This window comes from Thermobia domestica, chromosome 13 (assembly GCF_964235325.1).
Source record: "Thermobia domestica chromosome 13, izTheDome1.hap1.1, whole genome shotgun sequence".
Lineage (NCBI taxonomy): Eukaryota > Metazoa > Arthropoda > Insecta > Zygentoma > Lepismatidae > Thermobia > Thermobia domestica.
The window spans coordinates 35,331,684-35,358,115 of NC_137466.1; the positions used below are offsets into that span (position 1 = coordinate 35,331,684).

The 26,432-nt window shown below is 36.1% G+C and overlaps 1 protein-coding gene across 1 annotated transcript in view; it reads right to left on the bottom strand.

Moving 5' to 3' along the window:
* LOC145668093 (uncharacterized) overlaps positions 1-26,432 on the bottom strand; it is a 94,471-nt gene that overhangs the window by 19,747 nt on the left and 48,292 nt on the right. Inside the window, exon 4 of the mRNA XM_081735611.1 lies at positions 4,681-4,772. Within this exon, the coding sequence (XP_081591737.1) occupies positions 4,681-4,772 (92 nt within the window). The remainder of the gene's footprint in view (positions 1-4,680; positions 4,773-26,432) is intronic.

The window sequence follows — 26,432 nt, forward strand, 5'->3', positions numbered from 1 at the left end:
CATAGATGCCGAAAGCCCTGAAATCTAATTCCTAATCCTAATCCTAGGAGTCAGAGGACTGTTTGCACTTTTTTTTTACACAACAAGGCAAAAATAACATTCTTGCCTGGAAACAAATCAAAATTTACATGTCACGAACACTTTTGTAAACATTGATTCTGTTGAAGATAGTTTAAAGGTAACTCCACCAGATATACTACATGATTAGCATGTCGATCATTCTTAACTTCCGCCATATTTATAAAGAAGAGAGAGTCGTGTAACATATTAAACAATATTGCGTCACGAGAAATTCAGTTCTGTATATTTAAAAAAATCTACTTACAAGTAGTATGGGCGACTCTGTCAAATCATATTGACAGTGAACAGACAACTTCTTAATTATAATGGTATCAAAATCAATAAGAATTTCTGAAACACTGAAAATTGTAATATTTTAACAGAAGAGGAAAATCCACATTCCTTATAATTTGAATTAGGTTATTTGTGAAACACATCAGGTCACATATCCTATTATCTCTTCAATATTTTCTAATAATTCAGCATTTGAAAGACAGGTAAAAAAAATAGCACTACAAGGAGATTTATGGTACATTCTACATTTCTTCCTTTGACTTTTCATTATGCAGTGAGCTCCTTCATGGTTAAGCGGTTAGCGTACGTGCCTTTACCTGTGGAAGACCCGGCTTCAATTCCCGGTGGGAGGTCTTGTGGTTCGGATTGCACATTAATCAATAGGTCCCGTCTCATATAGCCTCGCTGCTGAAAGGAACGTTAAACTCAAAAGCAAAAGCAATTCATTACAAAGTGTAAACAAAAACTTATTTTGAAGTGCAAAAGACTTTTGTTTCAATAAGTACTATTAAATGGTATGAATCTTAAAAATTCTGATTCAACTCCAGAGCATGTGACATTTTATGTACGTTCCTGTAATCCTGTGGTTCTCAATCGTTCCGAGCCTAGTGGGGTAAATTCGATTGTCCTGAGCTCCTACCCTTATCTTAATCCAACTCACTAATGGACAGAGCTGAATTTAAGATTTGGACGAAGTAGAAAACGGCTTCAATTCTTAAAACGAGCCTTGCAGAATCTACATTAGTATTAGTAAAATAAAGTCTAAATTTTTGATAATTTGTAAAATGCATAATAGCTTTCGTCATAAGAAAATGGTCTAATAGGTCATGAAATCTCAAACACACCCAGTCGCCCCTTTTTCCAACGTTCCCTTGGAAATCAAGGAATTCTGATGGGCGTTTATACCTACATTGAGAGGGGTGTTTCCCGTTCTTTCCTAAAATTTACATGTCACGAACACTTTTGTAATCACTTACTTCCATTCATATAATCCGCCTCCTTTATTTAATAGGCATATATCCGTCAGTGGTTTAGCTAAACATTTTAATCTCAGGTCTGCCGTAGAAACGGCCATTTTGTAATCACGCCTCATTTGGGCACAAGGTCACTGTCTTCAAATAGGTTCACTTGCATATAACTTTACTATGCTCAATGAGGCTCACCTGGGCACAAATTCACTGGTCTGAATAAGTCTCACGCTTACTAAATTCAATGAAGCTCAAGGTAGCTCAGACTCGCACCCGTTAGGGCTTGGTATCCTCAATAAGACTTATATGCTTAGGCTCATTAGCCTCATTAGGGTTTGCGTCCAGGCTATCAACTTATTAACTTGTGTTCAGATGGGCTCGTGCTCATTGATTTTCCTCCAGAGCTGGTCTTGCGAATTTGGACATCTCTTTCTGAGAATAGCTTTCAGGTCTTATTTTAATTGTTTCGTTGTTCAGGTCAGAGAAACGAACTCTTAAACTAAATTTTGGCATAATATGGTGGGCCATTAACCATGCTACGATAAAAAAAAAGTCGTCTGATAATACTCTGTTAATAACAAAATATTTTAAAATCCCTCAACACGTTCCAGATAATTATACGAATTTATCCAGACAAATTCAAAGCATTAACCTTGTAGGGGGAAGAAACACTCGAAACATATTACTTATTGTAAAGTTAATTAGTTGGTTGGAGTTTAACGTTTATTTACATCACTAAGGCTATATCAGACTATTACTACTGTTTATAAGTGGAATCCAAACTAGTACTCGAGGTAGAATCAGCGTTTCCCAACCTTTTTCAAGTTGCGGCACACTACAGGTGTAACTTGAATTCTCGCGGAACACCCATATTATATAATTACTATTATTATATATACTACTATATATATATAATTACTATTATTATTTGTAAATATAAAATACCGTGGTATTTTTATGTGATTACTGATCTCCTTCTTACAGAGAAAAAAGCTCGATCACTGATTTCCCCCTGTGGTAAATTATTATGCTTATTTTTCATTCTAATTTTAAAATAGAAAACAATTGCAATGAAATATAGGACTCGAGTTTTTAAAAATCCACTTTCTCTTTCGAAAACTGTATCTAACCTTTCACTAAAAGGGAAGATCACTAAATAACGAACAAATAAACAAATCTCCTTTACTTTTAAAACACAAATGTAGGTAATCTGTATGCATGTTTTCTTTGTTGAATTTATTGAATGATATGTTAAAATTTCAAGTTACAAAATAGTCTGCAACAATAAAGAAGCAATAATGGTCATGACAATGATAAATACGTTTTTCAGCATTAAAAATGTACAGAAAAGTAACACAGTATGAAACTTAAAATTGTAGATTTATAGTAGAGTAGAGGTTCATAGTAATGTGAAATACAAATATACATTTTACCCTATGTCTTGCAATTTGGTTTCTATATAATTAATAATTTGTTTCGATTTCCTCGCGGCACACCAGCGGCCCATTCGCACACCGGTTGGGAAACGCTGATCTAAATCTTGCATCCAAAGCAGTTATACCTACTTGGGATCCATCCAAATATTACGTATGAAAGGAATATAATGTTTGAAAATGAGGATACAGGATATACCATTGCATTTCCTGGATTGAATTTCTAGAATTATAACAATTTATGATATACTGACATCAGATATTTGTAATATCAGAACAAAAACTTAAATATAAACGTGTTCACCAAAGAATTAAGTTCTTACAGAGTAGAGTCGAATTATGTCACTTTGATTTGATTTCGTCTGTAAACGCTGTCGAATACTGCTCAAGTTTAGAACAATGAAGGTTGTGTGTAAGCAGGTATGTCAAAGTTTGTGTCAACATAATTACGATTTTTAAAGTTTCAAGGTTCTGTCATTCTTCGACTTGATAAGATATATGTCAATCGCTTAAGAAATTAAAACTACGGTTCCTGTTGCGATATTTTAATTTGTTATTGTAGTGCAAACTTTGTTCTTGTAAAGCTTTCCGCTGTAGATATTTGAAAGCATTTCTCTGAAATAAATTATGGAATGACTTTACTCGGCATAATTGTAGTGTTTTGCTTTTTACATCATACTGTACCTTCCACTAGATTTCTTATACTAAAAATATTTTTTAGGGCAGTTTGATCACATAAAACATTTCGTTTCGCTCATGAGTTCAATCTAACAAAACTGGACGTTCTATTTATTCCTCGCACTCGTCCGCTCAAATTATAATTTAAAGGGTTTTGGAATGATATTTGAAAATCAAGGAAAAAATAAGTACAAACACATTTCCCTCAAATTTAAATATCCCTTTTGTGAGATTAGGCAGAACAGGAATTCTTGTTCTGCCAAAAGATAGGATTAGATAAAAATTGTGTTACAAAGTGCTACAGGGTCATTAGGCATAACAGGAATTAGGCAAAACAGGCAACACAAAATTTTGTCCTCTTCTGGAAAATCTCCTGTAGGTTACTCTGTATTCGGCTCTAGACAAAGTTAAGATTATGGAAAGAAATAAAACTGTTTGTCTCATTTTAATTCTTAAAAGTCAATCTATTTGAAAACTTACAGGAAAGACTTGTTTTATCGATATGATCATTGTGATCCCGATTATCCTACAAGGATAATGACATAACACTTAATGGAAAGTAAATAAAGTACATGCACAGTGTGGAAAACTACAATTAAAAATATGAAATAATAAATGTACTACATAAAGCTTAACTAGAAGAAACTAAAGGATGTCCCATAAAGAATACAACTTTTGAAATGCCCGCCATTTCTGTTTGCTCAGTGTAACAATCAGTGCTGCTTACTTACTAGAAGAGAAATAGCGGGCATTTCAAAAGTTGTTTTCTTTATAGGACACCCATTGTAAACGTGTAAATTACTGCTGAAGAAACAACTAGCATCAATAACTTTCCTCCAGTGGCGTAGCACAATTTTGCGGGATCCCCCGCAAAGTATAGAGAAGGGGCCCTAGTTGTAAAGCCGATAGAAGTAAGATTGAAGTTCTACTTTAAATCTTTATTCATCGCAAGACTTCGGGGCCCTCTATACGTCGGCCCCCCCGCACTGCGGGGGTTGCGGGGGCAGCTGCTACGCCACTGCTTTCCTCCATTAGCTGAGAGAGCAGTGTAATTAGCTAGTATTTAATGTTATTATGGTCAAAGAGTAACAAATGTCAGAAATGAATAGTTTCTGAGAAACTTGGGAAACCCCTTTCCCCACTGATCCTCACTATACCTGTCTCCCATACTCATTTTAACCGTAAAATAACCTCTCTTTTTTGGACGAGAGTTCCTAATTTTACAATGAAAACAGGTCTGTACATACCACAATCCATTTTTCTTTGTATATCTTCAACCTCAGCGTCCATGACTACCTCTCCGAAGATTCTTTCGCCATCAGGGTTGACACAATAACAACTGCGAGAACAAAAATATAAAGTCATCACGTAAGTAACGGCATTCTAACAGCTAAATAGCTCAGAAGTTGATAGTTTACATTAGGAATAAGTACATTTTATGTGTAAAGCCAGTTAAGAACATTTGAAATGGAGTTTCTCACATTTTTACTCACCACAAGTCCTGCTGTCAATAAGGCCAGCCGGACATTGAGCAGACACGACAGTCAAGCCGAGGCAGGAAGCAGGAAGGGATTCGGAGAGAAAGGCTGAGAGCATCGACTGTGTATCTCAGTAACAACGTTGGATATACCTTTGTGTAACGTGTACTCGAGTGAATATGCGGTACGAGACTTCGTTGCACTGCTCACAGTACTGAACCTCGGTTCGGCTGTCCTGTTCTCTGGTCAATATACGGCCAGCCTAAGTGACGTTTCTACTAATTGAATCACATGCCTAGATGGTGGACTATGCATATACATTACTTGCAATAGACTAACACGATCTGTAGGCTGGACGCACTTTGACCAAAGGAAAGCCAACCACAGCGAGGCAGAGAGAGGCAGGAAAGGGTTTGGAGAGAAAGGTCTGAGTGTACTAACTGTATATCTCAGTAACAACGTTGGATACACCTTTGTGTAGCATGTGCTCGAGTGAATATGCGGTACGAGACTTCGTTGCACTGCTCACAGTACTGAACCTTGGTTCGGCTGTCCTGTCCTCTGGTCAATATACGGCCAGCCTAAGTGACGTTTCTATTAATTGAATCACATGCCTAGATGGTGGACTATGCATATACGTTACTTGCAATAGACTAACACGATCTGTAGGCTGGACGCACTTTGACCAAAGGAAAGCCAACTACAGCGAGGCAGAGAGAGGCAGGAAAGGATTTGGAGAGAAAGGTCTGAGTGTACTAACTGTATATCTTAGTAACAACGTTGGATACACCTTTATGTAGCATGTGCTCGAGTGAATATGCGGTACGAGACTTCGTTGCACTGCTCACAGTACTGAACCTCGGTTCGGCTGTCCTGTTCTCTGGTCAATATACGGCCAGCCTAAGTGACGTTTCTACTAATTGAATCACATGCCTAGATGGTGGACTATGCATATACGTTACTTGCAATAGACTAACACGATCTGTAGGCTGGACGCACTTTGACCAAAGGAAAGCCAACCACACCGAGGCAGAGAGAGGCAGGAAAGGGTTTGGAGAGAAATGTCTGAGTGTACTAACTGTATATCTCAGTAACAACGTTGGATACACCTTTGTGTAGCATGTGCTCGAGTGAATATGCGGTACGAGACTTCGTTGCACTGCTCACAGTACTGAACCTTGGTTCGGCTGTCCTGTCCTCTGGTCAATATACGGCCAGCCTAAGTGACGTTTCTATTAATTGAATCACATGCCTAGATGGTGGACTATGCATATACGTTACTTGCAATAGACTAACACGATCTGTAGGCTGGACGCACTTTGACCAAAGGAAAGCCAACTACAGCGAGGCAGAGAGAGGCAGGAAAGGATTTGGAGAGAAAGGTCTGAGTGTACTAACTGTATATCTTAGTAACAACGTTGGATACACCTTTATGTAGCATGTGCTCGAGTGAATATGCGGTACGAGACTTCGTTGCACTGCTCACAGTACTGAACCTCGGTTCGGCTGTCCTGTTCTCTGGTCAATATACGGCCAGCCTAAGTGACGTTTCTACTAATTGAATCACATGCCTAGATGGTGGACTATGCATATACGTTACTTGCAATAGACTAACACGATCTGTAGGCTGGACGCACTTTGACCAAAGGAAAGCCAACCACACCGAGGCAGAGAGAGGCAGGAAAGGGTTTGGAGAGAAAGGTCTGAGTGTACTAACTGTATATCTTAGTAACAACGTTGGATACACCTTTGTGTAGCATGTGCTCGAGTGAATATGCGGTACGAGACTTCATTGCACTGCTCACAGTACTGAACCTCGGTTCGGCTGTCCTGTTCTCTGGTCAATATACGGCCAGCCTAAGTAACGTTTCTACTAATTGAATCACATGCCTAGATGGTGGACTATGCATATACATTACTTGCAATAGACTAACACGATCTGTAGGCTGGACGCACTTTGACCAAAGGAAAGCCAACCACAGCGAGGCAGAGAGAGGCAGGAAAGGATTTGGAGAGAAAGGTCTGAGTGTACTAACTGTATATCTCAGTAACAACGTTGGATACACCTTTGTGTAGCATGTGCTCGAGTGAATATGCGGTACGAGGCTTTGTTGCACTGCTCACAGTACTGAATATAAGCTCGGCTATTCTGTCCTCTGGTACATGTGCGGCCGGTCTAATGGATACATAAAACAAAGCGTTATACAGTGGAATGCCGCTAATCCGAACTAATTGGGGTAGAACCCTGTTCGAATTAGCCGAAATAATAGTAAAATCACGGTTTGAAGCGGGTGAACTGGTCTACTGTGTGGTCATACATAGTGTATAGTATTTCAAAATACGTTTTTTGACTAGAGTAGATATATGTACTGTACTGGAGAAATCTTTAAAATTTTGAAAAAACTAAATGCCTTTATTTTTCCACGTACAGTACGTACAGTAGTTTTAAGACGATGGCGAAACTACGCTTCGTACAATAGACTCTCTTCACTGCGATAAAAAAAAATAACTGAGTTCATGTCTTGTAACAAGTAATACTAGTACTGTACTATGGTACTATGGTACATGAGACCCGGGTTCGATTCCCGGCGGGAGCTCATGTCGTTCGAATTCCACGTTAATCAGTAGGTCCCGTCTCATATAGCCTCTCTGCTGAAATGGACGTTAAAATCAAAATCAACTCAACTCAATCATCAATCATACTAATTCTGTACTGTAACAGTATTGTACGTTCAGTTTTATATTACAGTACTGTACTTATTCTATTACATTACTGTATTTCAGTCATACTAAACTTATGTTTCAATATTGTACAGTACGTACACTGTATTCTATTTCAAACTTTGTGTAATTGTCATAATGTGGCTTAAGGCTTAAATACAGGTATTAAAGAAAAAACTGTTTTTAACGAAAGTTTATTTTATTTTCTACGAAAACATGCACCCTTTTCATGCTTTTAGTTGTATATAAAAATATTTGGAAAGGAATAACAGGTACTATAGTTAATTTTATCGCTCAAATTTCTTAAGCTGAACCACGTTATGTCGTAGTGAAACAACCTTTATTTGTGAAATACAAACAGAACTAGACAGTGTTTTCGCAAAAGTTTGACCGAACAAAACTCATCCCCAAAAGTAAACTACATCCGTGTGATTTTTCAAAGGACAGACGAGTTATATCGTATTGTCAGATTAATGAAATATGAACAAATTTGCATGAGTTGTTATTGAGAAAATCGCCCGAAAAAAAAAATCCAGAGTAAACTATCTCTGGAGGATTTTTCAGTACAAACGAGTTACGCCATATTGTCAGGTTATTCATCAAATATGAACAAAATCGCATGTGAATTGTTTTCGATAAAGATGTTCAAAATTAACTCACCATAAGACTAAACTACTCCCTCTGGATTGTTCAAAGAGATATACCAGGGTTTCTCAACCTGAGGGTCGAGAAGATAAGCGGAAGAGATAATTAGAATCAAATAACGGAAAACATTTTTAAATATTATTTTGAATTTTGTTGTGATAGGCATATTTTTATTTTTATACATATACTTATACACATACTTATACATATACATATACACAGTTGTTTAAAAATCAATTTAAATGAAAGCGGTACAATATGAAACTAATGAAAACTGCATATTGAAATATCAGGAAAAAAAAAAAACAAATGCAACAAAACGTGCATATTGAAATACAATTAAAATTGAAAGATAGTGAGATACCTGAGCATGGTGTGATTTCACTATTGCGGCAATTTCCGGTTCAATCTTCGTGACGCACACTATCAAGTCATTTAAAATACTCAATAACTTTTTTAACAACTGTCCAAGTTTTTTATACCAAATTTACTAATTAGTTTATTTCGCATCATGACCCAAAATTAAGGAGGTATGAAGTTTTAAATTTTTCAAACGGCCTCCATTTTGAGACAGTATGACAGATCGGATTCGATATTTGTAATATGAATGAATTGAACAAATTTGGTTTTAATCCATTCGATTTTGGAAAAGTTATCGACTATATACAAAAAATGGATTCTACTATAGGTCTATTACAGAAATAAGTGGATATCGTGAGATCTCCGCAATTAGTATTAAAAATTCCACACAAGCTTATTACAAACTCGAAATTATAATGGGGTCGTTGGCAAGAGGATGTGATAAAATGGGGATCGTGATAGAAATTATACCAAGAACTTATACCAAGCAGGGTTGTAAATGAAATATTGATAAGTGAAACATAAACAAAATCGTTAGAACCGTTTTCAAGATAATCGTAATAATTCATTTTTCCCCTTCAGTAAACTACCCTTATTTTTGAGGGGTACAGAAAATTCGAACTCCAGGAAAAGCTTATGAAAACCCCACGTTTCAAATTTGATGCAAATGCGTTGAATGGTATGGCCTCTAAAGCCATAATTCTGAAATAGATGTCGGAGACTGCAAACAAATAAATCTCGTAATGACCGTATTGTTTTGAGAATAACTGAGAGTACTGTTTTGAGAATAATTGAGAGTACCACATTTTTAAGATTTATCACAAACCCATAGCGAACATTAATATACTTTACTGGGAATGAACATGTTTACATCGGGACGAACGAACGGATGAAGATACATTAAAAATTACCGTTACTTTTTCGGTATGCAGAAGTCAAAAAACATGAAAATCAATCCGTTGAGATTTTGAATTCGATTTTATTCACGATCACCATACTTTCTTCTCTTTTATTTCTAGAGTTAAAAGAAAGCGTATGAAGAAAGAATTGAATTTTTCCTGGCAACATGATTTTAGTAGTCTTCTCAGGCTATCAGTCAGGTGAAGATATTGACATCCGACGTTTCGAATGCAGACATTCCGTTCATCCTCACGGATTGTGATTGGAATGTATTCTCATCCGCAAAAAAAAGTTCGCATATACTGTAGCTTCCACATTTTCATTAATAACTCGCTTTTCTGAGTATATTATCGCTTCTTTGTGCTTTCCTTAACAAAGCAGTGTAATAATGCATAATTATTTATTATTTTAGAGAAAAATAAAGCAAAATAAGAAAATTATAAGCAAAAAACCTTTAATCTTATGAAACCTTAGTGTGTCAAATAATCGGAGGGCGGCAGTTCGAATCTGCCTCCCGGCAGTTTTGATTTTTTCAACATATGGAAACATTTCTTTAAATATAAAGTTCTGCTTTGAAGTGCTTGAAAAAAAAAATCAGATGAATTATCACGTTTCAAAGCCTGTTACATTTGTTCACCCTGTCATCATTTATATACGAAGACGCTAAAATGAGGAACGTTAACATTGTTATAATGGGAACAACTTTCTGATTTGAATACCAACCTTAAATCACAGTCCAAAATGAAAATTATTCATGTTCTGATACCTATTGTAATATACAGGTGTGTATATATAGAGAAAGAAAGAAAGAGAGAGAAAGTATGTGAGAGAGATAGAAAACAATATATGCTGTAATTTTAATTACAACGTAAAAAGTTGTTGCAATTCATAATCTGGATTTTTACAAAGCGATTTGAACGCTAGAAGCGACTTAATATTCATAAAGCATCTTTTTCTTGAAGTGTCACAAATAGTCCGATGCTTTGTAATATGTGCCAAAGAAATAAATGCATGTTTTTAACAGGATAGTATCGTCTACCTTTTGCTTCAATTGATGGTATAAAATAATGTTGAGTTGATTTTAACATCCCTTTCAGCATCGAAGCTATATGAGACGTTTACCTACTGATTAGCGTGAAATCCGAACCACATGAGCTCACACCGGGAATCGAACCGGGTCTCTTACGTCAAAGGTGCGTATGCTAACCGCTTAGCTATGAAGGAACTCGGTATGAAACTAGAATAGCACACATTACCCCATATTATTTCACCGAAAGATTTCTGTTTTATGATCAGTTAAAATAGTATTTCTGGACACCGTAGCGAAAAATGTATTTGCTTTTTCAAGTAGTGTACGAAAAATACAAAGAATAAACACAGTAGAAACAAAACCAAGAAATGAATTCAAAGTAAAGTGCTTTGCCTCTCTCGAATAAATCACTCAATGTATTACAAGTGCATATCTCGTGCATTTCCAGTAGAATTATTAAAACGCGCTGGCTTTATAACTTGGCTGTGTGGTCTAGTGGCTAGCATGTGTGTCTGTGGTGTACAGGGTACCGGGTTTGATTCCCGGTGGGAGAACTTTTGGAATTTTAAATGTTCTCGACGTGTCTGTGCTTGTGTCCCTATCATTCAAGGTTACTGTAAAACGTGTATAACCGAGTAGGAAATATACAGAAAGTACTGATAAGGGGAAAGTAGACTTTGGTAAGTGAACTTCGGGGCCGCCTTTCGCGACGTAAATTAAGAAGAAAATAAGTGGGTTTAGCGAGGCGCTTGAAATTACAGTAATGATTGACGGTTCGGTTCCCAGACCGGTTTTCTTTCAATATAAGGATATTTTATTTTTTCTAAATACAACGTTACATTTTTAACATTTGAATTGGTTATAAAAATAAAATCAGATAAACTGTCAGCTTTCAAACCTCTGTCACTTTTATTCATCATCTGTTTGTATACGAAGATGACGCTATGGAAATGCTAGCACTACCAAAGTTCAAATAGATTTCTAAGTTAATATCAAATTGAAAACACACGCCCAAAATGAGAATATATGTTTCTGCTTTGTATGTATAGTTCAATTATACCAAACAAAATCCGCTATCCCCATTCCCTTTGGCGGTAGGGGTAACCTTAAAATTTTAAATGGGACCCCCATTTCTTATTGGACATTTCGATTCTCCAGAAAAAAGTGACTGATTTCACCCAGAATTGAAAACAGTTCCTTCACGGATGGCACTTTAATCGATACGGGAAAAGGAGGGATAGCAAAACGTTATGAAAATGTTTTTTGTCAGATCCGTGCTCTGTGGTCATACAGTTAGCATACTGGACTGCACAGTCAGAGATCCTGATTTCAATTCCTAGTAACCCTAAGGGAACACCAAATGAGTACATAACAAGTAGTGACTATTTTCATGAATATATGCATCATATAAAAATCGCTTAAAGTTTGATACTAAGATATTATTATTATTATTATTATTATTATTATTATTATTATTATTATTATTATTATTATTATGTTACATATTACTTGAGCTTATAATTAGGAAGACCTAGGCGCAGATGGGAGGACAATATTAAGATGGATCTCGCAGAAATAGGAATACAAAGTAGAAACTGGATCCAGTTAGCTAAGGATAGAAGTCAGTGGAGAGCTTTTGTGAATGCGGCATTGAACCTCCGTGTTCCATAGGCCATAGAATTAGTTAGTTAGTTAGGAGGGTAAGTGTGCCTAAAGTCAGCCGTCTCCAGTAGTCAGCCATTTTTCAGTAAAAAGCATATTAAATAAACATACAGTAGCTTGTTATGAAACAAATAATCAACTACAACTTAAATCAGAGCTCCAGTATTCAACCTCATTTGTTCTGGCCTGGTGTGACTCCTCGTGGCAGAAAAGAAAAATTATCATTTGAGGTCTGCTGATGCAAGTGAGCAAAGTGCGCATTTTGTTAATTAAAAAATAAGGAAGAAGCTTTACTTCAAAGTTAAGTTAAAATTATATTATTGTAAAATAGTACGAGTTATTGCTTTCTTCTATGCATGAATGTATCGTAGCTTATCAAAAATTTGTGGTTTATGATACAAAACAAGATATTGCGTAGAAATAAGGGGGCTGACTACAAGTTGCATTTTTGATAACGTTTTCCGGTAGTCAGCCATTAGGGGCTGACTACTGGAAATGACTCTTCACTTCAATTTCCAATGGTCAGCCCCCCATTACTTTCAACGGACGACTACTGGATACATATACTCCAGTAGTCATCCACTTATCATTCATTCAATTTAAATGACACATGACATACAACTAAGACACTTAACTAATACGTAGAAGACTTTTCTAACGATTTATTGAAAAAGTAACTGTTATGATGTCACTAATTGCATCATACAAGTATAATACAGTTATAAAGTACGGGACAAAATTAAACGATCGAAAATGCCATTAAAACTTATGACGATGTTGGTCGTTTATTTTGTCCCGTACTTTAATATCAGTCTGGTATTGTAACCATTTCAATTCTTGTATTTTTCTAGAACTGAGGGGAAAAAGGTTAAGGATTTATGGCTGGTCTGAATTATTTCTCTAAAATTTAAAAAGGACAGGTAATGAGTATTTATTTTACCCTAAGCATACGCCCTACATAAGCTTTGAGGGCCCGGGCCCCCCGGCCATAGCAGGATCGACGCCCTTGACCCTGATCATAGCTTAGTCTTTTAATCTAAGGTAGCTATGAGGAAGTAAGGGTTATCCATATCTAATTGATTTATTTTTTAAAATTACTCCGCACAATGTCGCGTTTCTGCACGTTTTTAATTCCAAGGCTGCAATTGCTCTTCAACTATTATTATTATTATTATTATTATTATTATTATTATTATTATTATTATTATTATTATTATTATCTGTTCTTATCTGCTCTGTTCCTAGAGTTGCCTGATTGCCGAAACAATACAGAATAATTATAAATATTTACATTCTAACTCACTATGAGCGTGAGGAAAATATGTCTAACAGTTTAAGAACGCGTGATTTAGCGTTTCTTTCAACCAGTCCAAAGACATCTACTGGAATAGACTCAGTGTCAGATGTTTTTGCAATCAGGTGCGTTGAGGATACTCTATCCAAAGAGTCTTCTTATTCTACACTAATGAACACATATAAGGCTATTGTTCTGTCCGAAGAGGATCGATCTGCTATCCGTAGATACTTGCTAGTGAAATGCTCGATATCTTAGTCCTGGAACATACCAAATTTTAGCAATTGGCCGTCTAGAGCCTACAAATATATCTTCAATATCAGAAATAGACGTTACGTCTGACTCAAACCAGGAAAACAACATATCCGTTATGGCATCTTGTACTGAAGCGACGCAAGGTGAAATGTCTGCTTCTGTTTCTACAGTCAGTAGAGCCAGAAATAATTCCATATGATCTCAGAAGAAATTCAAAGAAAACCTTCGTAAAATACTTCCATATCATCTGGCTTTGATTAGCATCTTTTCTGGCTAGCTCCAATCAAAAACAAAACTACCAAACATGTGCCCAGAGAAAAAGTTCAAAGTGCAGTATTCTCCCAAGCATGGAGAAATTATCAGATGGTAAAGAATGAAAAGAAAAGAAAACTAGAAGAGGAATGTCTAAAATGAAAAAGGAAGAGAATACAAAAGAAAGGAAAAATTTTAAGTCAAACAAAAAGAAAAGGACTGTCAAGCCAAGTAGCACTAGTAGTTAAAAAGACGAGACGCAAGAAGTTGTTGAAATGCCGTCTAAGGCCTGAAGAAGAATTCATAAGTGATATTGAGAACGATACACTTAAATATATTGGGTGTCACTTTTGTGATCACTGGTACCACTTAAAATGCATGTGCCTCAGTGTATTATCGTACGAGGAACCTGCAAAACAAGTGCTTATGTGTCCTGAATGTTCTTAATGAACTTCATATTAAAGGGTTAATGTCATAGCTAAATATAAATATCAATTTAAATATAAATAGGCCTATATATTAGTTTTAAATAGGCTAGTCTAGGCCGAGGCACATTTTTCTTAGTTTATGGTAAATATCATACAAGAAGTCTTTTTTCCTGTATCGCAATATATTTTCCACCAGGCCTGCTTCTAGCCACAGAGGTTTGGGGGGCATAGATATGTTAGGGGGGCAAGTCATCAAAAATCTCTTACACATATCTAAATTGTGTTTTTTGTGTTGAGGTCTGGAGGGGCCACGAAAAGTTTAGGAGGGCCAGGCCCCCTAGCTCCCTCTAGTTGCGGGCCTGTTTTCCACGTAGTTTTTCTTTGTAGGAACTCTGAGTGCAATATATTTGTCCCTTAATTTGCTACTGAGGAATTGATCTCTAAAATTCCATTAAAAAAGTCAATTCCATAGTGTGGCTGAGTACTGGTTAAAGTAATGGCTGACCTTTGGTTTTCATAGGCCGACTACTGTTTTTTTTTTTCAGGGTTTCTGGTATTTTCTTTTTCCTGTGTAATTATGTATAAAAGATTTCCTATGCGAGCTACACAAACGTAAAATTTAAACACTGTTCTTTCTAATGACATATGCAGTAAAAGTTATTAGTAAGAAAATGATTTTTTTATACTTTAACAAAGTTGAAAATCTCCTTAAATGGTCGACTACTGGCACATTTACCCTATTACTTGAGATGCAAACTATAGTTGCAATTTTTTGAAGGAATGTTGCCTAACTGGAAAGTAGAACTTTACATATTGTTTTGTCTGTGAAACATATGTTTGTTTAGCTTTATTTGAAAGTGTTAATTTTGCCAAAAATATTGAACGTTGGAAAACCGCAATAGCATTTCATTATAGGGGCCAAAAAAAGAGAACTGATATTTCTAAAGGAGACAATCGTAACAAAAACGGATAGGAGATAAACATAAATCGAAAATGTTATGTTGAAAACATTTTCATTGATTTTGTCTTCTGCCTCAGGCACTGACAAGGTCAGACAAATATTGTCTATTACGTTTAAAATTGCCTAAAGGAAAGTTGAACAGAATACCACAGATCTTATCACTCAGTAATCAGTTGTGAAGTGCTCCCTTGTAGTCAAACAACATATATCGAAATAACGTGTTTTCTGCCTCTTAGCAAATAAAAACTACGATCTTACTAGCTCTTGGAGTAACCAACTGCGCATGTCGTTTAATAGCTTCAACTAAAAGGGGTGCTCATTCAACGTGCAACTCGTGAAAAGGGTAGAAGTCAGAAATGGTTGAGAATAGAAAAGAGCGTGTTCTTGCTTTAGTGCAAGAAGGCTATTGCGCTGCACAAGCCGCTGAAAGGTGTGGAGTTTTACCAAGAACAGCACAGAAGTGGATAAAGCGTTTTCGAGAGACTGGAGAAACTATGCGGCGCCGAGGTAGTGGTAGGCGTCGTGTGACAACACCTGAGCAGGATGCCCAGCTTGTTGCTGCTGCGCGACTTAATCCCAACATAACCGCCAGACAACTTCGGCACGCATCAGATTTTCCAGGCTCTCGAGATACTGCTGTACGGTCGGAAGAGCATATAAGACGACGGCTTCAGTTTGCGGAAGAAAATGTGAACCGTGATTGGAGACATGTTGTCTTCACAGACGAATGCACATTTTCTTCCTCAAATAATGGCCCAGTAGTCGTGTATCGTCCGAGAGGCTCCAGGCATGATCCCAGATATGTTTTCCACAAACGTCACTGTAGACGCGTATCTGTATCTGCTTGGGGTTTTATGACATCACAGTGTCTTGGAGTACTCCATAGGGTAGAGGAGCGTCTTACAGGTGAGCAATATTTACATATCCTTCGGGATGTTATGTTGCCATCTGTGCGTTTTATCTACCCCGATGAAGTAATCCAGTTTCAGCACGACAGGTCTCCGGTTCATATGTGTCAATTAGTTCAGAATTGGCTCTCACAGCAGGCTGATTTAGAGGTCCTAGATTGGCCACCGCGTGGAGCCGATATGAATATAATTGAGACAGTATGGGCAGAGGTCAAAAGGGTGATGAAGGAGAACTGGCCTAACCCGCCTCCATCCACAAAAAATCAACTATGGGAAATCGTTGAAAACAGCTGGGAGGAAGTGTCCCGTAGTGAACGCTTTCTCCGCAGACTTACCGAAAGCATGCCCAGAAGGCTCCAGGCAGTCATCGATGTAGAAGGTCATTGGACCTCCTATTAGACACTTATATATAAACAACCCTTTTCAGGGCTACGTATTCCCTTCCATTTTTTTTTTTTTTTTGAATGCCAATGAAAATGTATCTACGTCACTTTCTCCGTTAAACAATGAAAATGAAAAAAAAAGACAATAGCAGTGTACAAGACTCGATCGTGCGAACTTATGTATTGTAATCTCTCACTTATCCCCTGAGCTACGTAGTAAGACGTAGATTTTTGAGTAGTTCATAACAACACACTCCCTTTTTATGCAATTCATGTGTCCCTTGCTGCTATCGATGGCGTGAAAACAAAATGCTACACATTACCCCGTATCATTTCACCAGTACATTGCTGTTTTCTGATCAGTTAAAACAGGATTCCTGGATATCTAAGCGAAAAATGTATTTCTTTTTCATGTATTCTACGAAAAACCTAAAGAGTAAACAAAATCGAGACAAGCAACTTTCTCGAACAAACCACTCAATGTATCAGTGTCATTGCAAACAACGTCTCGCTGAAGTAATGAATAACAACATGTAGTAAAGATCATGGGGTCTTCAGATCAAATACAGCTTGTCATATGGTTTTGTTTTCTTCAGCACAATATATTTTTTTAAAAAAAATATCCAGTCATGTGAGAAAAACAAATTTTGCAGAAATATAACATTTCGTTTTGAGAGGCGTATTAGCACGAAGAAATAGTTTTATTTCTTGCAATCCAAACCGTGAAGAATGAGCTAATGAATAGCGTTTATGGGTCTTTCAATAAGCACCATCCAGTGTGTTGTCGTCGGCAACGTTACGTTTTTCCTTTTCTTTTTTTCTCGTTTTCGCGCATCACATTCTATTTTTCAATGACTTCTAATGCTAAATTTTAATCCTCTGTTACTTCGTTCGTCGTTTTCACTTCCACATGCAATATTAGATTTAGGCATAGCTGACTATCCTCTAATTTGTATCGAAGTTTTGTCAAGTTTCTAGTGAACGTCAGCTAACAATTTTTTTCCAAGTACTAAATGTATTCAAATATTTATTTCAAACGGCTGATTTGATTTCCCGTGATGATCGGACAGACAAACACGACGTCACTTTTACATATTGACCGCCTTATTTGGAACTTGCCCCATTTCCCCCTCAAAAGTGGATTTTTAAGGACAACGGAAGATGGGCTCACATATTTTAAAATAAGGTGTTTATATCCATCTGTTCCTCTTACGACATATGTGTTAATGAATCCGACTGGACCAAATGCTAAATACCGTATATTTAAAAGATAATTTCAAGTGCTTCATCCGTTTTGCTGTGAAGACAAGACACAATCTCGATGTCATCATTCTTAAATATTGAGCAAAAACGATACAAATTGCCCCTCTTCTCCATTTAGTACCGAAATTTCTAAACACGGTCGGACACGTGCACACTCGTTTTAAATAAGGAATTTATGTATCATATTTCATCTCACAAACGTGAGAGATTCTATTTTTGGCATACATTTTAACCCCCTCTCTTCTCTTTGGATACGCATTTCAATAAAAATGGCGTGACAACAACCCAATCCGAGGTAGGTGTTAACTATGTTAATAAAATTCATTTCAAACGGTTCAGCCATTTTTCGTTATGATAAACAACGTGTTTTTAATTTATATACTATGCAAATATAGGTTAATAGTATTGTTCTGTCTTGTTATTTATTTATTTAAGTTATTTATTGATATAAAATTGAGGTGTTACGTTTAATGTTTAACAATACCAAGCATTTACCATGTTATCAACCGTGAAGTAGCGAATTTTGTGTCTAATATTTATATTATATTCAATTTAATGTGTCACGCTAGTAGCAAATTAAGCATAAATGCGAAAACATTGTTCATTTTCAGTTCTCAAGAGAATTTCTTTCCTGTCTTTCTATTATTTTGTCAATAGCTTACAAAACACTGGCATCAGACTTTTGCAATTATATTTTTTAACGTTTTTCCCATAAACTCCCCTGAAAATTTAACCTGAATCGACCTTTACCGGGAATCGAACCCGAGACTACAAGAACCAAAAACACTCGCGCTAGCCACTAGACTTTTTTATTTTAATTCCACGTTAATTAGTAAGCCCACGTTTCATATAGCCTCGCAGTTGAAAGTGTTACGTGAATATAGACTAGACCAAAATTAATTATTGGTGTCCATTTCAGGATCACTCAGTATTATGTTTTTAAGTGTTAGAGTGTTACAAAATCCAACACTTTTCAGTGCCTTATTAAACAACTTATTTTTTTAAAAAAAGTCTTGAATGTGTATTCACGGATACAATAAGAATAAAAATCACTATTAGAAACAAACATTTGCAGTAAAAGGAAAAGCAGAAACTATTTGTGTAATAAAAATGTATATCTTTGTCAAAATATTTGTGACTTGGTGTAATCTATATTCACGTAACATTCCTCCACTAAAAACATGCTACCGAGTGATCCTGAAATGAACACCAGTAAAAAATTTTGGTCTAGTCTATATTCACATAACAAAAGGAACAAGAAACTAAAAATCAACTCAACACTACTTTTATACCACCAATAGCAGCAAGGGGCAGACGATACTATCCCGAAAAAATGCATTTATTCCTTTGACCCGCATTGCAAAGCATCGGACAATTTGCAACATCAATTACAAAAGCTTGAAGAGAAAGAATCTTTATGGACAATAAGTTTCTTACATACAATATTCAATTATAAAATGCCTACTACTTATCTTTCTTATTTAATTTATGGGGCGCGATGGTTCACTGGTAGAGCGCTTACCTTTGGTGCATGCGGTCTCTGGTTTTATTCCGTTCAAGTAAGCTTGTGGTGGACAACATTATGTCCGTGACTTTTCTCAAAGCATTTCGTTTTCCTTCCACTTTCTCATTCCACCAATTCTTATATCATTTTCTTACTTTAATTATCTTCTCCCTTAGCCTAAAATAGCAGGATTCTAGAACACTGGTCCGTATACCAATTGAGTCGTGATGAAAGCAATCAACCTGGTTAACCTGCCTTTACTCGCTATTGCTTGCTCGACATTACTATATGAATTGTGTATTGAGATTTGATAAAGAAAAGAACCAAACTGGTTACTAATCCAAATTCTCCTCTATGTGAGGACCAGCAATCTAGAACCTTCCCGCCTAAAGGGTGTAATAGTGGGATGCTAAATATTTCATTTCATTTTCTAATTTAATTTAGCTCTTCCACATAATATTTTATCTGAAATAATAATAAGATATTATCAAGTGCTCGCAAAGCTGGGAGCGATCTCGGAATCTACCGTAATGTGCGGTAATCTTATTAAATATGTTTCACCACTAGATCAGTTGTTGAATGTTTCATAATGCTATACTAAATTCCATAAACATTCAAGCGAAATAAGTAAAATTGATGAGATTGATAATTTAAACCGCACAGTATTGCAAAGCTGGCGGTGTAAATATTTACTCCCTTACGCAAACTCTGTTTCAAATACAACCATTATTATACAGTTCATTTTCATAAACTTGTTCTTATAGCAACTATACCATTTCCTATTTAAATTCAATTTATAGATAATTTTGTGTTACATATCAGCTGATACTCATGCTATAAACTATACAATAAGTTAACATTCGATCTAAATAAATAAGAAATGTATAATGTTACAGATTCTGGAATTGCAATTTAATTCAATTTTAAACTGTATACATTTTCTATATGATTGTTTCATTTACTTTATAAAAATCCAGATTATGATTTACACTAACTGTTTTAATTAAAAATACAAGCTTATACAGGGTGCGGGGAAAGTCCCGGAACGGTCCAATATCTCGCGAAATATACAGATCAGCAAAACAAAAATAACACGTGTTAAACAGTTTTGAAAAATCTATCCAATGATACCAAACGCAACCCTCTATTTCTACACGGGGAGTAACTTTAAAATTTTAAATGGAAATCCCCATATTTTGTTACACATTTGATTCTTCAGAATAAGTAACAGTGATTTGGCCCAAAATTGAAAACAGTGCCTTCACGGATAGCACTTGAATCGACACATAAAAAATGGAGGCGGCAAATCTTTATGAAAATGTGGCCTCTCAGTGTCGAGCTCTAGGCCATGCGGTTAGCGTACGGGACTGCGGCATGAAAGGTCATGAGTTCGATTTCCACGCACAGTAAAATTTTCATGTGATTTTTTTACCCACATAACGAATTCATACATTTTAACTTCCATAAAATAATGCATTTGTCCATATTTATTAATTTGCAAGAAAATACAAATGGAGACAAAAATGGCTTATTTTTGTTGTAAATAACCCTACTACTAAGAACTACTTCATAAAGCTACTTTGCAAAACAATTATCGATATTGTATTCCATGTAACTTCATCTTCGCACACACTGTTTTCAATTTTTGATCAAATCACTATCACTTTTTCTGGAGAATCCACATATGAAATAAGAAATAGGGGTTCCCATTTAAAATTTTAAAGTTATCCCCCGTAGTCCCCAAGGAGGTAGGGATAGGTGATTGTGTTTTCTATCATTGGATAGCTTCTTTAAAACTATTTAACATGTGTTATTTTTGTTTTGGTGATATTTATACTTCGCGAGATATTGGACCGTTCCGGGAATTTTTCAGCACCCTGTATACAGTATTTTATCTCTCTCTTTCGCACTCTCACTCTCTATATTACAACTGAGTGTTGCAATAGGTATCAAGAACATGAATAATTTTCATTTTGGACGTATGGTTTAAGGTTGGTATTCAGATCACAAATCTGTTCTCATTATAACGGATGTGGTATTAACGATAATAAGGATCGTTAACGTTCCACATTTTAGTGTCTTCGTATATAGCCTAATTGATGAACATAGTGAATAAATGTGACTGAGCTTTGAAAAGTGATTGTTCATTTGGTCTTGTGTTTTTAAGCACTTTAAACTAGACATTTATATTTTAAAAAATATTTCACTATATTGAAAAAAAAGAAAAAAAAAGCATTCCGCACTGAGGCTCGAACTGCCACCCTTCGGTTCTAGAATTTCAACAGCATTGCTAAACCCGCTTGGCCACGCAGGCATGTTACGAAATAATGCGTTCTGATATTAGAAATAGACTCGCTCCAAGCGCAGGTTTACACTTGGAGTTTTAAATAGCCATTTTCTGTTTTTTCAGTAATTTCAACTGAACATATTGATTGATTTCCCATATTGGAACTTCACGTGAAGTGTGAATTGTATGTTCATCTCAAAAATACATTATTTTCTGTTCCTTCAATTTTACGTATTTGTGAGTGCTCCTAATACCTGTGCACTGTATGGAGTGAATTTCCCTCGGGATATTCTTCGCGTAATTATCTGACAGACTAAAGTTTCATAACAATCACAGTTTTTTGCTTATAATTTTCTTATTTTGCTTTATTTTTTCACAAAAATCATAAATAATTATTCATTACTACACTGCTTTGTTAAGGAAAGCACAAAGAAGCGATAATATATTAAGAAAACTGAGTTATTAATGAAAATGTGGAAGTTACAGTATATGCGAACTTTTTTTTGCGGATGACAGTACATGTGGTGATTATTTAGGGACGAAGGTATGAATAGGGTCTTGTGATTGGCTGAGGAAAATCCTGGTTCCTGATTGGCTGAGGGAAATGCTGGCTCCTGATGGGCTGTTATTCTAGTTACGAGAAATGACTTTGCTCAATGTCTGTTTTTTGTTCGTGAGAAGGGCTGAGTTGAAACCATTGTCTCTATTGAGACTGTTCCTTTCACGTCCTTTATTATTCTGTCCCAAAAAGTGCTGCATCTATGCTGCAGCTACTATGGTGGCATTTGTCAAATGAAGTATGTAGGCCAGCTTTAAGCTATGCTCTATCAGTCCTGACCTTTCGGGTTGCTGAAGTCTTATGTAGCTATTGTGTTCTTTTAGTCGTTGATCTATGATACGTCCAGTTTGCTCTATGTATGATCTGCTATAATCACATGGTATACGATATACACCAGAAGTGCACAGGTGAAGATAGTCTTTCACTGGTTTGAGTAACTATCCGATGTTTGCTGGTGGCTTGTGAATAACTCTTATACCATGTCTTGCAAGTGTTCTGCTGAGTTTGTCAGAGGCGTGGCCGATGAAAGATAATACGGTAGTAGAGGCATAGTCCTCACCTTTGACTTTTTGATCACTTTGTGTTGGAAACTGACGGCCCTTTTTATGGGCATGTTGATATCTGTAAAACTATAATCATTCTCTTATAGGTCGAACGAAGATGATTAAATTCCTCTTGTAAACTTTCCTGGTCACTTACAAAGACTACTCTGTGGGTCAAGGTGTTTAGCACTGAGAGATGTTGTGACTTGTGATGGAAACTGCTTGCATTGAGATAGAAATCCTCATGTATCGGTTTCTTATATACGCTGTGTATTAATGTTCCGTCAGGTTTACGGCGAACAAGAATATCATGAAAACGGAGGCATCCACTCTGCTCACTTCCATGGTGAATTTTATTTGAGGGTGGCGACTGTTCAGAAATTCCAGAAAATCCTGTAGTGTTTCAGGTCCATGTGGCCAGATAGCAAAGTATCATCAATGTATTTAAAGAAGGAGAACGCCTTAAAAACTACCGCATCAAGATCTTCGTGTTCAAGCCACTCCATGTAGAAGTTTGATATGATGCAGATGATACGAAATCACTTCAGGTCGGAACTAACTGTCCTGTTTCAGTATACACTGACCTCCACGTCTCTTTTGTATGATGGAAGTTACTACGAATAAACGGATGGAGTAGCCATGGGTTCTCCTCTTTCTCCTGTCATTGCCAACTTCTACATGGAGTAGAAATAATAATTCGCTATGGTTATCACTTAGCAGCAATTTTGGGATTTACAAAAAAAAAAAAAAAAAAAAAGTTCATTTTTCTCGACTTTCCCAGAAAGTATACATGAGGTTTTACTTTCATATATAGAGATTTGTTCATATTAATGAGCTCTATCGAATATATATCTCATTATTGGACATGTTTTGCGGTAAATCCTAATATTATAAATTATATCAAGAACCAACAGCCCCATGCCATAAGCGTCGGTGGACCTCCGATGGGCAACTAGCGACATTTCGCCAAAAATTGGCGACCCCGCAGCTACGATCCGCGGTGACCCCACTTCCATTTTAAAAATTAGCAGCAGAAACACGACAAAACGCCAATGAACCACAAAATTACTTTTCCAAGATAGGTTAAATCGCCCATATGTGTGATTTACTTACATTAAGATGAGTCTGAAAAACATTAAAAAAAAAAAAAAAAAGGAAACTCAGGGGTGAGCGCGAACCATCAACCTTATGATTGCTATGCATGTGTTCTTCCGACTTCGCCACGGCGGCAATAAAGAAAACCTCCCTTGTAGAGGAATAAATCGTTTAGATCTTCTTAATTTGGCCAATCAGAGTGCTCCTTTAACTGTGTATATTTGACGATAACCGTTTAAAATCAGATAAAATGCGTTCGCCGTGTAATTTTATAACGAAATGACGCACATTTATTTACTTTAATTCATAACTCTCCCTTCAGTTTCTAATGATTGGCGAGAGTTATCATCTATATTTATACAATTATTCGCACTCATCTCAAGATTTTTACACTTCATGATGTAGAGGCAAAGGTTACTCTTGACTAGAGATGCAAGGGCTCGGAAAAAAACGGCTTTTTTTTAAAAAAAAAAACTCGTTTTTTTCTGCTTCGCTTTTTTGCTTGGGAAATTTTGGGCTTTTTTCAAAATTCTACTTTAAATTGATAAAGCAGACTTTGTTTCGCTTCTCTATAACACAAAAAGTCATTTAATTAGTGGTTGATGCTGATAATAATACAAAACCTCGAAAATAAACCATGAATTTCGAAAAGATATTTTAAACAATTTTACTTCAACATTTATACATTATGAATTCCAAAGGATTAACCAATGTATGTAATAAAAAAAAAATAACCTCCTATATACAAAAGTAAGCAGAGTTGGCAAGAACCATGGTTGTTTCTGAAAATGCCAAAAACCTGTTTTTTGGGGGCAGTTTAAACCAGGCTTTTTTGGGTTTTAAACCAGGTTTTTTGATTTAGATATTTTGTTTTATGTATTTATATTACATACTCACAGAAATAAATTTGTTTCGCCTTGGTGGTTATTATACAACAACGGTGTTATGCTGGAGGAGGTCCCATAAGCTTAAAGAAGTCCGGTCAGTAAATTTCTTAAATTGAGAAACTCCCGCCCTAGCCATCGGGAAAATCCCGTCATTATTTTAAATGTAAAGCAATAACGGGAAAATCCTGTTATTGCTTTCCATGTAAAATTTAAAGGTTAACGTATTATGATCAGTACGCTAAATTGAGGTATTAAATTATAAATTTAGTGCGTACATATCATTGAAAGTCCAATTCAAGCTAATGTTGGAAGCTACGTAGGCAATCGATAAATTTTACCAATTTCAATCAATATACCGAGCGAAGTAGCTCAAGTGGTAGAGCGTTGGCTTCTCATTCGGGAGGTCGTGGGTTCGAATCCCGCTGCCGACCATCCTGACTGAGGTTTTCCAGGGTTTCCCTCAGTCCTACCAGGCAAATGCCGGGATGGTACCTAGTAAACAGGCCCTGGCCGATACCTTCCCAAATCCTTTCCATTGTTGTTGTTGTTGTTGTTATCCAGTGTAAAATGGCCTCTGAGCTGTATCTGGTGATTGTTAAATAAATAAATAAATAAATATTTAAGCAACCTTGGCTTCTTTATAAAATAACAGGCATGCAGAAATATATAATTTGGTTTCGTTTCGTATGTTTAGCCTTAACATCCTTACGTAATGCCGAGGTTATCAAGGAGAAGACTTTCGCTTAAAGTGACATCCGAACCGCTACTTGGTTTACACATGAAAGAAGGATTGTGGTTCGACCGAGAATTGAACATGGGACACCTTGATTAAAAGGTGAAAAGGAAATAAGACTAATGCAGATGGTTTGAAATGTGGAAACGTCACCATGAAGTTCACACGATTCGCATTTTTGTTCTTTTTATTTTTTTGGTTTAAACCAGTTATTAAAAAAAAAAAAAAAACAGCTGGTGTAAACGAGCCAACCCTAAAAGTAAAAACTTCTTTTAAAAATATATACAAATAACTAGCAAAATTGTATGTAGTATTTTTACTTCAAAATATTCCATACCCTCTTTTTGAAACAAAATAAAATTAAAATAAAACATAAGAGATATACTTAGATTTATATGATACAATTAAAGGTTGCACATCTGTACAACGATAACGTTGTAGGCTATATAATATTAGCAATCTGTGCCAGCTTATAAAAAGGGATCAGAGGCGAATTATTTGAGCAGTATTATGTATAAAGAAAAGAAAGACACATACCGCCTTATGCAGAGTCGTTTTGACGTATGATTAGCGTCATACTAAAGGCCTAACTCCTGCAGGAAACATATGTTAGTCGAACTCTTTAGTGTGGCACTAATAACGTGACGGAATGACTCTGCATAAGGCCCATAGAGATTTCGAGAGATTATTTTGTAATCGTTAACTAAAAAAGAGAGTTGTTGCTATAGCAACGTCGTAAATAAATGTACATGTATGTAGACATCTTGTTGAGTAAATAAGTGTGTATAAAGATGTAGACATCTTGTTGTATATGCAGAAAGTTGATTATGTACGCTTCTCATGGTTAAGTTT